Source organism: Notolepis coatsorum, assembly GCF_963971535.1.
Source record: "Notolepis coatsorum genome assembly, chromosome: 6".
Taxonomy (NCBI): Eukaryota; Metazoa; Chordata; class Actinopteri; order Aulopiformes; family Paralepididae; genus Notolepis; species Notolepis coatsorum.
This window is the reverse complement of record NC_140170.1, coordinates 181,287,890-181,305,042: the sequence shown is the minus strand read 5'-3', so window position 1 is coordinate 181,305,042 and position 17,153 is coordinate 181,287,890. Positions and strand designations below refer to the sequence as shown.

The following is a 17,153-nucleotide window of genomic DNA, read 5'->3' as shown; positions in this document are numbered from 1 at the left end:
CAATTGCTTTTAGCTTGTCCATTAGAATGGAGTGATTGACAGTGTCGAAGGCCTTTTGTAGGTCCAGCATGACCATGCCGCAGTATTTGCCAGCGTCCACCTCTTGTTTGATGTGGTCGTTCAAATAGAGGAGGCATGTGTCAGTGGAGTGGGACGTTCTGAAGCCAGATTGGAATTCGTAGATTAGGTTTTTTTCCGCCAGGTACTTTTCGACCTGTTCGTAGACTATTTTCTCCATGACTTTCGAGATGGAGGTAAGAATAGAAACAGGGCGGTAGTTGCCTGGGTCTAATTTGCTGCCCTTTTTGTGTAGAGGGGTCACTCTCGCAATTTTGAAGTCCTTGGGGACGTGCCCCTGTTTTATAGAGAGGTTTATTATGTGTGTGATGACTGGGGTGATGGCGGCTGCTGCGTCTCTGAGGAATTTGGAGGGGATGTTGTCATGGCCAGTGGCCTTGTTAGGTTGGAGGGCGCTCAATTTTTTGAGTACCTCATCGGTTGTTACCATTTCAAGTTTGAAGTCGTCTTTGTGGACCCCTAGGTTTTTGTAGTATGCTACTATGTGTTCTACCCCATAATGCCCTGAGTGGGAGGGTAGTTTGTTTACCAGTGTTGTGGCTATGTTTGTGAAGAAGATGTTTAAGTAATTGGCTACATCCAGCTTGTCTGTGATGAGCGTGTTGTCCGTCTTTATGTTTATGTTTGAGAATCTGGTTTTAAGTTTTTAACTGCAGCCTAGTTGATTATTGAGTAATTTCCAAAGTTTATGTCCACAGTCACGGAAACAAGGTGTGTTGACGAGTGACTGTGGCAGTGCGGGCTAGTAAATTAAACTCACTTCCCCATAACAGGGTTAACAGACGCAAAGGGAAGGTTGTTTGGAGTGAATTCACTTCTTAGTGCAGCGGCCTGTGTCGTCGCCCGCGGGCGCGGGAGCCCCCTGTTCGACTCCCCCTCGGGACATTCTCATTTAACATCAAACACAACGCAGACCAATATGAGCCGTCACATATAGATACACAAATGTTCTAGAATGTTTGGTTATGACATCATACTGTGACATCACAAATGTTCTAGAATGTTTGATTATGACATTGTACTGTGACATCACAAATGTTCTAGAATGTTATGACAAAAAAGATGGTTCAATGACTTTATCTAAATCCAATCAATATTACTAATGCCGTTTCAATGTAAGGTTATAAAAATAAACATATAAACATGCATAAATACAATAACCTAAATATATAGCTTTGGCTTCTCTACAGAGAGTAAAGCAGAACAAAATCATGGCTGAAACTCTTCTGCCCTCTACTGGCTAAATGAGAACTTAACTTCTATTAGCTTTACACACGTGCGCCACGACCGACCAATCGTATCGTAGTACTATTTGCATCGACCTCCTACAAATAAGGCAGGAAACCGTAAGCGACCGTCACCATTCGATTCTGATAAGCCGTCGAATATGCCAGCCAAACGAGCGCCCAGGAAGGGCTCCTCCAAGAAGGGTTCCAAGAAGGGTTCCAAGACCGCTGCCAAGGGAGGCAAGACGCGCAGAAAGTCCAGGAAGGAGAGTTATGCCATCTACATTTACAAAGTCCTGAAGCAGGTTCATCCCGACACCGGCGTTTCCTCCAAGGCCATGGGGATCATGAACTCCTTCTGTAACTCCTTCAAGCACTGCAGACACAAGTGGTTTCCTTTCGACGGGTTTATTAAAGGCTTGGTCCTCCAATCCACCGTGAAAACTTAAACAGAAACATATACGTTGCGTCAGGTCAACACAAACAATAATATACACGATATGAAAACAATACATCAGAAAAGCAAAATACAAACAAACATTAATTACCTCGTTGGCTGCATGCTACATAACAAAGGGGTCTTGTTCTTCTGTTCTTGGTAACAGTCTTAGTGGTACACTACACATAGTCGTACACTCTTCGAATCTAGAGAGCCTGTACAACTCGTCTCTGTCCTGCTGCTTGCTCGCAGGTGTCTTAATCAGACCCAAATGTAACAACACAACAGCAGCCTAACGGGACACCACATATGACCAGACGTCAAAATGAATATATTATAAATTGTAGCAAATTAAATAATAAAGAAAATAAGAAATGAAACATAAATACATTCTCAAATATTACACTTAAACTGAAATAACATAAATGATGAAACCATATAATGGCCACAGTTACACTCCCACCAAATCGCACACACGTGGGATTTCTCTGAACATAATTTGGTTATCTTCTAAATTAAATATTTCTTGTGGTCATTCAGCTGCTAGTTGTGCCCCTCCTGGGGACTTGTACAGAACTTGTAAGTCGCCATGTATAAAAGCGTCAGCTAAATGACTAAATGTAAGTATCATTATTAACATAAGTTTTAGGCAAAACATTAAATTAGTCTGCTTCGAGTAGCGTTACAACCTTCTGTACAGGTCTATCAAGGAACACTCTTTTAGTTGTAGGTTTCCCTTTTTTGTCAACGGTGGTGTCACTCACCAGCAATTTCAATTTTCTCACCCTACCATCTGACCCTGGATAGACGTCTGTGATTCTGGCCAGCTTCCATTCATTCCGCGGTGCCAGATCGTCTTGTAGAAGAACGATGTCGTTGACCTTCGAGTTCCTTCTATCCTTGTGCCACTTTTGTCTTGGTTGTAAGTTTAAAAGATACTCCTTCCTCCATCGAGTCCAAAACTCATTAGCCAAATACTGCACTCGCCGCCACCTCTTTTGCAGATACAGATCTTCTCTGACAAATTGACCAGGGGGGGGCAGAAGGATTGTAGACTTCATTGTAAGGATGTGGTTGGGAGTTAAAGGTTCAAATGCAGATGGGTCATTCAAATGCTCAGTGGTGAGTGGTCTACTGTTAACAATGGCCATAACCTCATACAGAAATGTCCTTAGAGAGGTGCAGTCGAGCCTTTGTGCCGACTGGTCGAGAATAGCAGTAAGAACACTTCTTACAGTTCTTATCTGCCTCTCCCAGACACCGCCCATGTGACTTGCTGCTGGAGGGTTCATGAGGAATTCACATCCTAGAGCCTTTACTCTTTCTTGGTTCATTCCTTTCATGAGTTCTGCGAACTCTCTCCTTGCACCAACAAAATTGGTTCCTTGGTCACATCTTATTTGTCGAACATTTCCTCTTAGGGCAATGAACGCTCTTAAGGCATTGATAAATGCATCAGTTGTCATGTCATCAATTACCTCTATGTGTATGGCCCTCGAACATAGACATGTAAGTAAGAGACCATATCTTTTGAGATCCTTCCTTCCTTCTTTAACATGGATCGGACCAAAGCAGTCTATGCCAGCGTAAGTGAAGGGTGGAGTTGCTTCCGATCTATCTTGTGGTAAGTCACCCATTCTTTGTTCTTCAGTACGTCTTCTGTACTTTCTACACTTGACACATTTGAAGATGTGTGATGAGACTCGACTGCTGCATCCCAGGATCCACCATCCGTTAGCTCGCAGTTCGTTCATCGTCATCCCACATCCTTGATGCTGTACCTTTTCATGAAAGTGCTTGATAAGTAAAGCCGATATGTGGCTGTTACTAGGGAGTATTGCCGGATGCTTCACATGTGGGTGCAACGTGGCTTGACTTAGGCGTCCGCCTACTCTTAGGACACCTTCTTCATCCAAGAATGGATTTAACTTGTACATCTTGCCCTCTTTGGTCTTGGCAACTTCTTTCTTGAGTTCCAAGCTCTTTATCTCGTCTGAGAATGCTTCCCTTTGAACTAGCTTGATGATGACAAGTTCTGCTTCCTTCCTTTCTTCTAGGCTTGAACTTTCATTTGTTCTTTGCTTCCCACACTTGTATTCATTGACTTGTCGTTTCAATCTGGCAATTGCTCTTACTACCGTTGACCATTCCGAGAATCTCTGTAGTCGATCCAATAATGACCTGTTTTCCTTTGCTTTAGTGTTGCACACAAAAGCCTTGCTGAGTTCAGGATCATCTTCCTTAATGTCTCCCACCTTGAGTTCTCTGTCAGGTAGTTCCTTTTGCCAGAGAAACGTTGGTCCTGTGAACCAGTTTGAGGTCTTGAGTTGCTCTGCAGTCAAACCTCGAGAGGCATGATCTGCAGGATTGTCTTCAGAGGCAACATAAGCCCATTGTTCAGGCTTTGTACTTGACTTGATTCTCTGTATGCGGTTGGCTACGAAGACTTGGAATCTTCTGGCGTCATTGTTAATGTAGCCAAGAACAACCGTGGAATCAGTCCAAAAGAACTCCTGCAGGTCTTGTATTTCTAGCTCACCCCGGAGCATGTCGCTGATTCGAACTGCAACAACCGCTGCAGTGAGTTCAAGTCTCGGTATAGTTGTGACCTTGGTTGGTGAAACTCTCGACTTTCCCATTACCAGACAGCAATGGACTTCGTCTGACTTGTTGATGGCTCGTAGGTAAGTACATTCACCATATCCAGAGACACTTGCATCCGCAAAATGGTGAAGCTCATACCTCTTGACATTGCCAAAACTTGAAGGTACGAAGCACCTTTTGATTTGCATTTTTGCCAGATTGGGAAAGTCTCTGATCCAGGACTCCCACTGAGGTCTTAGGTTTCTTGGGAGTTCTTCATCCCAGCCGATCTTCTCTCTACACATTTGCTGGAGTATCTGTTTACCTAAAAGGACGAAGGGTGCCATGAACCCCAGGGGATCATACATAGAGGCTACGGTGGAGAGCACACCTCTTCTCGTTAACGGATTGGCTTTTATTTGAACTCTGAACTTAAACGAGTCAGATGTGACACACCACTCTACTCCAAGAGCTCTTTCCATGTGCGGCAAACTCAAGGCCATGTCTTGATCCTTGATTGCGGCACGTTCGTCTTCTGGGATGGTTGCCATCACATTGTCACTGTTTGAAACAAACTTGTGGAGTCTTAACTTGCCAGTGCAGCAAAGTTCTCTTGCTTCTTTAACAAGTTGGATGGCTTCCTTCTCAGTTTGAACACTTGTCAGACCATCGTCTACATAGAAATTTCTTTGAATGAAGCGCCTGGCTTCCTCACTGAACTGACCTTGCCCTTGTGTTGCCAGATGTTTTAGGCCAAAGTTGGCACAGCCAGGAGATGAGGCCGCTCCAAACAAGTGGACCTTCATCCTGTAGACTGATGGTGTGGTTTCCAAGTTTCCATTCTCCCACCATAGGAATCTCAAATAATCTTGATCTTCCTTTTTCACATGAAACTGGTGGAACATTCTTTCGATGTCACACATGACTGCGACAGAGCCCTTTCGGAAACGGCATAGGACTCCCACCAATGTATTCGTCAAGTCAGGACCGGTGAGCAGATGGTCGTTGAGGGATGTTTCTTGAAACTTGGCAGAACCGTCAAATACTACACGTATTTTTCCTGGCTTCTGTGGATGGTAAACCCCATGATGTGGAATGTACCAAGCTGACTTGTTGTCAATTTCTTCCTCAGGGACCTTCTCTGCATCGCCACGCGCAATGATGTCATCCATAAAGTTTACGTAGTCTCTGTAGTACCTTTGATCTTTCTTTAGTCTCCTTTCAAGACAATTCAAGCGGCGTATTGCACATATCTTGTTGTTGGGTAATTTCGGTCTTCCCTGTTTGAACGGTAATGGCATTTCATAGTGACCATCTTTCTTTTGTGTGATGGTTTCTCTCAACTTCGACAGGAACTTGAGATCTTCTTGAGACACAGGATCATGTTCTCCAGTTCTTTCTGAGAAGTCTGATTCAAGAACTCTTATGATGTCTGAGGGAGTCATTTCTTTCACTTTTGTTCGGCTCACATAGTGTACTTCAGTTTTGAGATTAACAACAGAAGATTTCACACCTGCCATTACTTGTCTCACTACTATGCGATGGCTGATTCCGATGGCGTCGCCGTAGTCTACGCAGGGATTCCCATGGCCAACAATACTCCATCCAAGGTCTGTACGCTGTGCATAAGGCTGACTTTCTTCGCCAGACACAACTTCCCTTGGAAGCAGGGCTTGTGAGCAGTTATACCCAATGAGTAGACCTACTTCGCAGTCCTGCATAGGTGCGATCTCTCCTTGGAGGTGCTCTAGATGGGACCAAGCCTTTGCAGTTCCATCTGTCGGTATGTGAGTTCTGTTGGCTGGAATGAAATCCTGCGTGTAGACTGGTGGTAAAGATATCTTCTTACCAGAGAAAAAGCCACGGATTTGTAAGTTGTTTACTCTTTCAGAGCTTACTACCGTGGTTCTTGAGGTCATAGTAGAGAGCTTGAGTTTGACTTTCACTTTGGTTGCTTCCAAAGTTTCTGCTAACTCCGTTAGAACAAAGGTTGTGTCGCTTTGAGAATCCAACAGAGCGTATACCAGTACTTCTTGTGTTGGTTGATCTGTGGATGAAAGCCAGACAGGAATTATTGCAGCCGTTTGTGTGTTGGCTTCCTGAAGTATTACTCTATGTGAAGTAGAGGTTGTCGCTGCTTCCTTGTATTGTGCTGATTGGGGTCTTTCTTTGTACCATTGTTGACTTGTACTTGGCTTTTCTTCATTTAGCTTTAGCTTGGCTTGTGGTGGCCTTTGTCCTTCTTTGGCTCGCTCCTCATGCAGACATGTAGGATGTTGCTTGTGGCACACGTCGCACACATTCCTACTGTTGCAGCTCTTTGAGTAGTGACCAGACTTGAGACAACCAAAGCATAGCTTTTCAGCTTGAACAAATTTGATTCTGTCTGTAACAGGTTTCTCCATGAACTTCCTGCATTTATGCAAAGTATGCCCGTACTTCTCACAGAAAATGCATGTTATAACAGTATTTTCATTGGAACCTGTGGTTAGTGTCTTTGCTCCAAAGCTTTGATATCTTGGGCATTTTGGTTTTTCAGTCTCACCTTGTTTCAGTGACTGTAGTGATGTAACAGGGTTGCAGGCAATTTTTGCTTCTCTTGTCAGAAACTTTACAAATTGGCTGAAGGAGGGGAATTGGTTACGCTCTTCTTCTTCTTGGATAACCATCCTGTTCCATCTCGCTGTTAGCCAATCAGGCAGCTTTAAAAGAATTTTCCTGTTTTCATTACAGTCATTTAAAATGTCCAATGCCTTGATGTTGACCATGGCAGCCTCACAACTCCTGAGAAAGTCTGCAAACTCTCTGAGCTCAAAGCTGTCCTTAGATCCCATCTTGGGCCATGCTTGGAGCTTGTCTCTGTATGCTTTTGCTATTGTAAAAGGATTACCATATCTCTCCTCCAAAGTCTTCCATGCTGCAACATAGGCAGATTTGGTTCCGAGTAAGAAATAGCCATCAAGTGCTTTCTTAGCTTGTCCACTTACATACCTACGGAGGTAGTATATCTTCTCCTTATCTTCAATGCTCTTCTGATCAATCAGTATTTCAAAGGAAAGTTTCCAGTCATTGTATTTCAATGGGTCCCCACTGAATGATGAAGGTTCAGGAATTGGAATTCTGTTGGCACTTAAAGCACCTGCCAGCATCTTAACAAGCTCTGCTGTACTGTCATTTGAGGAGGTGGTCACAACTTGTGGTACGGGAGATGTATACAGGGACAGAGGACTTGTGGGAGCAGGCACTTTGTTGTCTGCTACCCTCTCATGTTCTAGTACGTCTTTCCGCTCTTCTTCTGTGGCCTCCACTTGATCGTACACAAGGATTCTTGCTCGTGCTGCATTAAGACCTTTCACTGCCTCCAAATGCTGTATCTTTCTCCGCTTTTCCTCCAGAGTCCTTTGTATAGCTCCATGTTCTTCTTCCAGTTGAGCTTTAATTTTAGCTTCCTCTTCCTCTTGTTCTAAACGACGCTCTAAACGACGCTTTATGCCTGCTGCCTCTTGCTCAGCTATCTTCTTTTTAGCTTCTGCTTCTAGGCACTGCATTTCCAATTGTTCTTTTTCTTGTTCTTTTAACACTTCCAGAACAGCTTGGCTTGCAGCAGCATCAGCGACAGCATCTCGTCGCTTTACAGAAGAACTGCTTGAATGCACTGAGGTGCCTTTTCTGGAAGAAGTGGCAGAACCAGATTTATAAGCACTTTTCCTGGAAGAAGTGGCAGAACCAGATTTATAGGTGCTTGAGTCAAAGAGAGAGCCTGCTTCTGGCCACTCTTTCTCTCCTTCTTCTAACACACTTCCCCCCAGTCTAAATGTGGCTCTGGACACAATTATCTCAGAAATCCCTGCACACAGATCCACTCTTAGACGCGTGTCCTGGTCTGGAGTTGAGATGTCACGTAGTTCATCATAAATATGCTGCACATCATTAGAAAGACCTGTGACATCTGTAATGATATCAGTAAGCAGCTCATTAGACAAATGTTCTGTTGATTGTGATAACGGACCTTTAGAAGATTTAACTTGTGTCCTCCATTTATTGTAAATGTAATTAAATCTTTGTTGAAGCGCTTTGATCTTATCCTCCTGCATTGCTTTACCCTTCTCTGTTAGAGTTCTGGTTCTTTGAGATCGTTTTGGTACCTCTTGCTGGGCTTCAGCACCTTCTTCCTGACCTTCTTCAGGTCGGTCTTGGGAATTTGCACTATCCCTAACACTGTCCCCTACTTCAATTGCAGGCCTAATTGGCTCTGTCATTGTAAATCACTACTTTAAATTGACCAAAATTTGTAAAGAAAAAATAGTAAATACACCTTTAAACCTTTAGCCTGTTTTGTACTCAAATTTGAATTAAATGCAGTACTCTCCGAGCAAATCAAATTGCTTAATTCAATTGGCTTTCAAAATAACCTCCACATATATATTAAGCACTTCAGAACGCTTAGGAACATAAATATTAGATGCCAATAATAGCCTTCACCTATAAATTATACGTGCTTTTTATAGGTTACAATTTCCAAAACACACTTTAAATTAGAAATGGGTGTTCAATCAGAAAACATATTTATACTTTAACGTTGACACCTTAATGTGTGTACAAATGGTTAGCTTCAGTTAAATTATATAGGCAAATAAGTCAAAACGTTTTTGCACGCACACCACAGTAATTAGAATTTGCAGTCAAATATATTATAGAAACGTTTACAAAGCACTCTTCTTGACCTGACCACTCTTAACTTATAATGTCCAAGTCCTTTATGGCTTTATCTTGAAACGCTGCTCATTATACTGTGTGCATCTTCTTACTTCTTGTGTTTATGCGTGTAGTGCGTATTGTTTGTGACTCATCTGTCCTTTAATGTCGGCGCGCCGGCAGCGCAGCAAACAATTGTCGGGGAAGATCCGCTGGACGCCGGCCTTAAACTTGGACTTGCTTCATCGCCCACTTGCATCGATGAACAGGCGAGTTTTCACTGTAACTCCTTCAAGCACTGCAGACACAAGTGGTTTCCTTTCGACGGGTTTATTAAAGGCTTGGTCCTCCAATCCACCGTGAAAACTTAAACAGAAACATATACGTTGCGTCAAGTCAACACAAACAATAATATACACGATATGAAAACAATACATCAGAAAAGCAAAATACAAACAAACATTAATTACCTCGTTGGCTGCATGCTACATAACAAAGGGGTCTTGTTCTTCTGTTCTTGGTAACAGTCTTAGTGGTACACTACACATAGTCGTACACTCTTCGAATCTAGAGAGCCTGTACAACTCGTCTCTGTCCTGCTGCTTGCTCGCAGGTGTCTTAATCAGACCCAAATGTAACAACACAACAGCAGCCTAACGGGACACCACATATGACCAGACGTCAAAATGAATATATTATAAATTGTAGCAAATTAAATAATAAAGAAAATAAGAAATGAAACATAAATACATTCTCAAATATTACACTTAAACTGAAATAACATAAATGATGAAACCATATAATGGCCACAGTTACACCTTCGTTAACGACATCTTCGAGCGCATCGCTGGAGAAGCCTCTCGCCTGGCTCTCTACAACAAGCGTCGCACCATCACCTCCAGGGAGATCCAGACCGCTGTGCGTCTGCTGCTGCCCGGTGAGCTGGCGAAGCACGCTGTGTCTGAGGGAACCAAGGCTGTGACCAAGTACACTAGCTCCAAGTAAACTACGCTGTTCACTGACTATTAACCCAAAGGCTCTTTTAAGAGCCACCCACTCTGTCCTGAGAGAGTTATTCCTATTATTATAATCAGTGTTGCGTTGTTATTATGGGCTGAGCCGCCACGCAGGATAATGACGCCGCGCGCACGCGCGCGCGCACACGCACGCGCGGCCCCGCGCGCATGCGCATATGTTCCCTCGCGCACAATAATACACTTTGTTTGTATAGCCTTTCATACAGAAACTGCAGCTCAAAGTGCTTCACAACAGAATTAAGACAGGCATAAAATGAGCACATAAAGTGCAGACATATAAAATCAGTTTTTCACATTAGGATCTAACATCCCAACAGGCAACCTTGTTTATGGTTTGATTCAGTTTTAATATAAATAATAAAAATAAAGAGAAGATTAATTAATTATCTACTCAGTCCCGAAGTTTGTGATGTAGATATGGAATGTCCCGGGTTGCTGCTGTTTGCAGAGTGTGTTGTTGTCCGGGGGTGAGTGGTGGTGGGTGGGGGGTTGAATCAAAACAGTTGTCAATTCGGAATTGACGGCTGTTTTGATTTGGCCCTTCGTTCGCCGTCGTTCACCTTTGGACGGCGGTGCCCTCTGTGGGCAGCGGCAACTTGGGACGTTCCATATTTACATCACAAAGAGTCCCAGACTGGTTGAAGACACCAGCCTATAGCGGCTATTGTTATGATAATGCGAGGTAGCGCCGGGACTCGGCAGGTAAACACGAGCCGAGCCGAGCGCAGCGCGTTCTCGCGAGCGCGTGCATGTGCGTGCACGCGCTTCTGCTCAAATCTTTAATACTCAGTGAGGTACCACTGAGTGGTACCCCGTGCCATGAACAACGCATGCCTGATTATAATGATCGCTCTATTCATCAAAGTGGTTGAGTGCCCCGTATTGCCTTTAGTTTGAACAGTTATTATCATGGTAGGGGGTTCTGTCGGGAGATGAAGTTGTATGTTACTAATTGATTAATAAATTATAACTAACTACTAAATAACTAATCATAGTTTGGATGGCTATTAAGTTGCTAATTATATTTACTAGTCAAAATCCTGTGATTTTAGGTTGTTGACAAGTAGCTAGATTGGATAGACTAGCTTAGTACATCACATTTATACAGTCAATTAATATATCATCACCTGCCGTATTAGAACCCTGATCAATAATACATTATTGGACTTTATAATACACATCGATAATGTTGATTTTATCATTTTCAAAGTGGAAATGCTATTCCAAAAATAATACATTCCAGGCTAATTTAATTATAATGAAAAATATGAACTACCCCATAGCCAAACACAGGTCTTATGATTTCCAATAGTCAAGTGCAAATAGTATTCATTATTTGATCATATGAGCTCTATTTCTGTACAATTTACAACCTTGCGTTGTATGTTAAATGCATTATTACAACAACAATAACCTTTTATAACGTTATTGTTGACATCAAACTCCAGCAATCAGAGTCTAAAATATGACTTCATAAGTAACCCTCAGCAATACTGATCATCTCCGGTCCCCTCTCCCTCCATGTTTAGCAGGATACACAGCCTCCACATCTGGCTGAAAGGTTACTCTGCTCATCAGGCACCCCCTGTGGTTTGGACTTCAACAAATTCACTGATAAACCACACCATGCTCTCTCCACTCATAATGGTAATGCTTCAAATCTAGTCACAATTTCTCTAGATGTGTTTCTGTCATACAACATAAAATCACAGATTAGGGCCTAACTTTTCTGAACAGTATTTACTAATAAGGACACTTTTGATCAAACTGATCAGCAGCTCAATAGTTGCTTTTATGTTTCACAAGGTGCTCTGAATATGCCCTTACAAAAAAAATATTTTCTGTTTTACCATGGTACCAGTCATATAAATTATTTACCATGGTACAGCCATATAGTAAATGTAATGGAACCATTAATAACATGGTTATAACATGGTATAGTCAATTTTAAACCATGATATCAATGGTACATGGCATCATTTGTTATCATAGAAATGCCAGGATACATTTTTGTAAGAGATGTTTCAAAATGGAAATGGGGGACCCTGATGTAAACAAGACAAACGTCTTTCTCTGGTCTGCATCCCCTTAACAATTGTGTGTATTGAGCCGTACTGTATTGTACCCATTCTGCAATCTGTTAAATATTGATTGATTGATTGAACATTTTATTAACAGATTGCAGAATGGGTACAATACAGTACGGCTCAATACACACAATTCCCATTGAAATGCCTATCTCTTCCTCCCTTCTGAGATAATTGTTGAATATATATATGTAACGGGGAAGCCCGTGGGTATGTCCACAGTCACGGAAACAAGGTGTGTTGACGAGTGACTGTGGCAGTGCGGGCTAGTAAATTAAACTCACTTCCCCATAACAGGGTTAACAGACGCAAAGGGAAGGTTGTTTGGAGTGAATTCACTTCTTAGTGCAGCGGCCTGTGTCGTCGCCCGCGGGCGCGGGAGCCCCCTGTTCGACTCCCCCTCGGGACATTCTCATTTAACATCAAACACAACGCAGACCAATATGAGCCGTCACATATAGATACACAAATGTTCTAGAATGTTTGGTTATGACATCATACTGTGACATCACAAATGTTCTAGAATGTTTGATTATGACATTGTACTGTGACATCACAAATGTTCTAGAATGTTATGACAAAAAAGATGGTTCAATGACTTTATCTAAATCCAATCAATATTACTAATGCCGTTTCAATGTAAGGTTATAAAAATAAACATATAAACATGCATAAATACAATAACCTAAATATATAGCTTTGGCTTCTCTACAGAGAGTAAAGCAGAACAAAATCATGGCTGAAACTCTTCTGCCCTCTACTGGCTAAATGAGAACTTAACTTCTATTAGCTTTACACACGTGCGCCACGACCGACCAATCGTATCGTAGTACTATTTGCATCGACCTCCTACAAATAAGGCAGGAAACCGTAAGCGACCGTCACCATTCGATTCTGATAAGCCGTCGAATATGCCAGCCAAACGAGCGCCCAGGAAGGGCTCCTCCAAGAAGGGTTCCAAGAAGGGTTCCAAGACCGCTGCCAAGGGAGGCAAGACGCGCAGAAAGTCCAGGAAGGAGAGTTATGCCATCTACATTTACAAAGTCCTGAAGCAGGTTCATCCCGACACCGGCGTTTCCTCCAAGGCCATGGGGATCATGAACTCCTTCGTTAACGACATCTTCGAGCGCATCGCTGGAGAAGCCTCGCGCCTGGCTCTCTACAACAAGCGTCGCACCATCACCTCCAGGGAGATCCAGACCGCTGTGCGTCTGCTGCTGCCCGGTGAGCTGGCGAAGCACGCTGTGTCTGAGGGAACCAAGGCTGTGACCAAGTACACTAGCTCCAAGTAAACTACGCTGTTCACTGACTATTAACCCAAAGGCTCTTTTAAGAGCCACCCACTCTGTCCTGAGAGAGTTATTCCTATTATTATAATGATCGCGCTATTCATCAAAGTGGTTGAGTGCCCCGTATTGCCTTTAGTTTGAACAGTTATTATCATGGTAGGGGGTTCTGTCGGGAGATGAAGTTGTATGTTACTAATTGATTAATAAATTATAACTAACTACTAAATAACTAATCATAGTTTGGATGGCTATTAAGTTGCTAATTATATTTACTAGTCAAAATCCTGTGATTTTAGGTTGTTGACAAGTAGCTAGATTGGATAGACTAGCTTAGTACATCACATTTATACAGTCAATTAATATATCATCACCTGCCGTATTAGAACCCTGATCAATAATACATTATTGGACTTTATAATACACATCGATAATGTTGATTTTATCATTTTCAAAGTGGAAATGCTATTCCAAAAATAATACATTCCAGGCTAATTTAATTATAATGAAAAATATGAACTACCCCATAGCCAAACACAGGTCTTATGATTTCCAATAGTCAAGTGCAAATAGTATTCATTATTTGATCATATGAGCTCTATTTCTGTACAATTTACAACCTTGCGTTGTATGTTAAATGCATTATTACAACAACAATAACCTTTTATAACGTTATTGTTGACATCAAACTCCAGCAATCAGAGTCTAAAATATGACTTCATAAGTAACCCTCAGCAATACTGATCATCTCCGGTCCCCTCTCCCTCCATGTTTAGCAGGATACACAGCCTCCACATCTGGCTGAAAGGTTACTCTGCTCATCAGGCACCCCCTGTGGTTTGGACTTCAACAAATTCACTGATAAACCACACCATGCTCTCTCCACTCAATGGTAATGCTTCAAATCTAGTCACAATTTCTCTAGATGTGTTTCTGTCATACAACATAAAATCACAGATTAGGGCCTAACTTTTCTGAACAGTATTTACTAATAAGGACACTTTTGATCAAACTGATCAGCAGCTCAATAGTTGCTTTTATGTTTCACAAGGTGCTCTGAATATGCCCTTACAAAAAAAATATTTTCTGTTTTACCATGGTACCAGTCATATAAATTATTTACCATGGTACAGCCATATAGTAAATGTAAGAACCATTAATAACATGGTTATAACATGGTATAGTCAATTTTAAACCATGATATCAATGGTACATGGCATCATTTGTTATCATAGAAATGCCAGGATACATTTTTGTAAGAGATGTTTCAAAATGGAAATGGGGGACCCTGATGTAAACAAGACAAACGTCTTTCTCTGGTCTGCATCCCCTTAACAATTGTGTGTATTGAGCCGTACTGTATTGTACCCATTCTGCAATCTGTTAAATATTGATTGATTGATTGAACATTTTATTAACAGATTGCAGAATGGGTACAATACAGTACGGCTCAATACACACAATTCCCATTGAAATGCCTATCTCTTCCTCCCTTCTTCTTCTTCTTCTTCTTTTGAATTTCCGGCAGATTAGACGCATCGTGGCGTATTACTGCCCTCCGCACTTCTTTTGATGATCTCTTCTTCTTCTTCTTCTTCTTCTTCTTCTTCTTTCTTGGCGTATTTCTTCCCTCCTCATTTCTTATACTACACTAGTGGTGTTCCATCTTTAGGCCTCTTCAACTCACACTTTCTCCTTCTTCTCTGCTCCTCTTGCCTGTCCAATACTAATACATACACTAACGCTATATCCTCTGGTACAACTCTGAAGCATGCAGAATTGTCAGCACTGCCTCTGTGATCAACTGGTGGTTCTCATTATCCATGCCAAAGAATGATTTAAGAGAGAAGGAAGATACTCCCAGCTCTACCAGACTTTTATAAAAGAGATAATTGTTGAATATATATATGTAACGGGGAAGCCTGTGGGTATGTCCACAGTCACGGAAACAAGGTGTGTTGACGAGTGACTGTGGCAGTGCGGGCTAGTAAATTAAACTCACTTCCCCATAACAGGGTTAACAGACGCAAAGGGAAGGTTGTTTGGAGTGAATTCACTTCTTAGTGCAGCGGCCTGTGTCGTCGCCCGCGGGCGCGGGAGCCCCCTGTTCGACTCCCCCTCGGGACATTCTCATTTAACATCAAACACAACGCAGACCAATATGAGCCGTCACATATAGATACACAAATGTTCTAGAATGTTTGGTTATGACATCATACTGTGACATCACAAATGTTCTAGAATGTTTGATTATGACATGTACTGTGACATCACAAATGTTCTAGAATGTTATGACAAAAAAGATGGTTCAATGACTTTATCTAAATCCAATCAATATTACTAATGCCGTTTCAATGTAAGGTTATAAAAATAAACATATAAACATGCATAAATACAATAACCTAAATATATAGCTTTGGCTTCTCTACAGAGAGTAAAGCAGAACAAAATCATGGCTGAAACTCTTCTGCCCTCTACTGGCTAAATGAGAACTTAACTTCTATTAGCTTTACACACGTGCGCCACGACCGACCAATCGTATCGTAGTACTATTTGCATCGACCTCCTACAAATAAGGCAGGAAACCGTAAGCGACCGTCACCATTCGATTCTGATAAGCCGTCGAATATGCCAGCCAAACGAGCGCCCAGGAAGGGCTCCTCCAAGAAGGGTTCCAAGAAGGGTTCCAAGACCGCTGCCAAGGGAGGCAAGACGCGCAGAAAGTCCAGGAAGGAGAGTTATGCCATCTACATTTACAAAGTCCTGAAGCAGGTTCATCCCGACACCGGCGTTTCCTCCAAGGCCATGGGGATCATGAACTCCTTCGTTAACGACATCTTCGAGCGCATCGCTGGAGAAGCCTCTCGCCTGGCTCTCTACAACAAGCGTCGCACCATCACCTCCAGGGAGATCCAGACCGCTGTGCGTCTGCTGCTGCCCGGTGAGCTGGCGAAGCACGCTGTGTCTGAGGGAACCAAGGCTGTGACCAAGTACACTAGCTCCAAGTAAACTACGCTGTTCACTGACTATTAACCCAAAGGCTCTTTTAAGAGCCACCCACTCTGTCCTGAGAGAGTTATTATTCCTATTATTATAATGATCGCGCTATTCATCAAAGTGGTTGAGTGCCCCGTATTGCCTTTAGTTTGAACAGTTATTATCATGGTAGGGGGTTCTGTCGGGAGATGAAGTTGTATGTTACTAATTGATTAATAAATTATAACTAACTACTAAATAACTAATCATAGTTTGGATGGCTATTAAGTTGCTAATTATATTTACTAGTCAAAATCCTGTGATTTTAGGTTGTTGACAAGTAGCTAGATTGGATAGACTAGCTTAGTACATCACATTTATACAGTCAATTAATATATCATCACCTGCCGTATTAGAACCCTGATCAATAATACATTATTGGACTTTATAATACACATCGATAATGTTGATTTTATCATTTTCAAAGTGGAAATGCTATTCCAAAAATAATACATTCCAGGCTAATTTAATTATAATGAAAAATATGAACTACCCCATAGCCAAACACAGGTCTTATGATTTCCAATAGTCAAGTGCAAATAGTATTCATTATTTGATCATATGAGCTCTATTTCTGTACAATTTACAACCTTGCGTTGTATGTTAAATGCATTATTACAACAACAATAACCTTTTATAACGTTATTGTTGACATCAAACTCCAGCAATCAGAGTCTAAAATATGA

The 17,153-nt window shown here is 42.0% G+C and overlaps 3 protein-coding genes across 3 annotated transcripts in view; all 3 read left to right on the top strand.

Annotated features, from left to right (window-relative positions):
* The window catches only part of LOC311230844 (uncharacterized protein), a gene marked incomplete at both ends in the record, with an annotated part of 512,928 nt that overhangs the window by 418,587 nt on the left and 77,188 nt on the right, over positions 1 to 17,153 (top strand). The window lies entirely within an intron of this gene.
* LOC311230713 (histone H2B-like) lies at positions 13,057 to 13,437 on the top strand (the record flags this gene model as incomplete). The annotated part of the gene is made up of 1 exon (XM_084317074.1): positions 13,057 to 13,437. The coding sequence occupies one exon, from the start codon at positions 13,057 to 13,059 to the stop codon at positions 13,435 to 13,437; it is 381 nt and encodes a 126-aa protein (XP_084173200.1).
* Positions 16,060 to 16,440, top strand: LOC311230712 (histone H2B-like; the record flags this gene model as incomplete). The annotated part of the gene is made up of 1 exon (XM_084317073.1): positions 16,060 to 16,440. One exon carries the CDS (start codon positions 16,060 to 16,062, stop codon positions 16,438 to 16,440), a length of 381 nt encoding a protein of 126 aa, XP_084173199.1.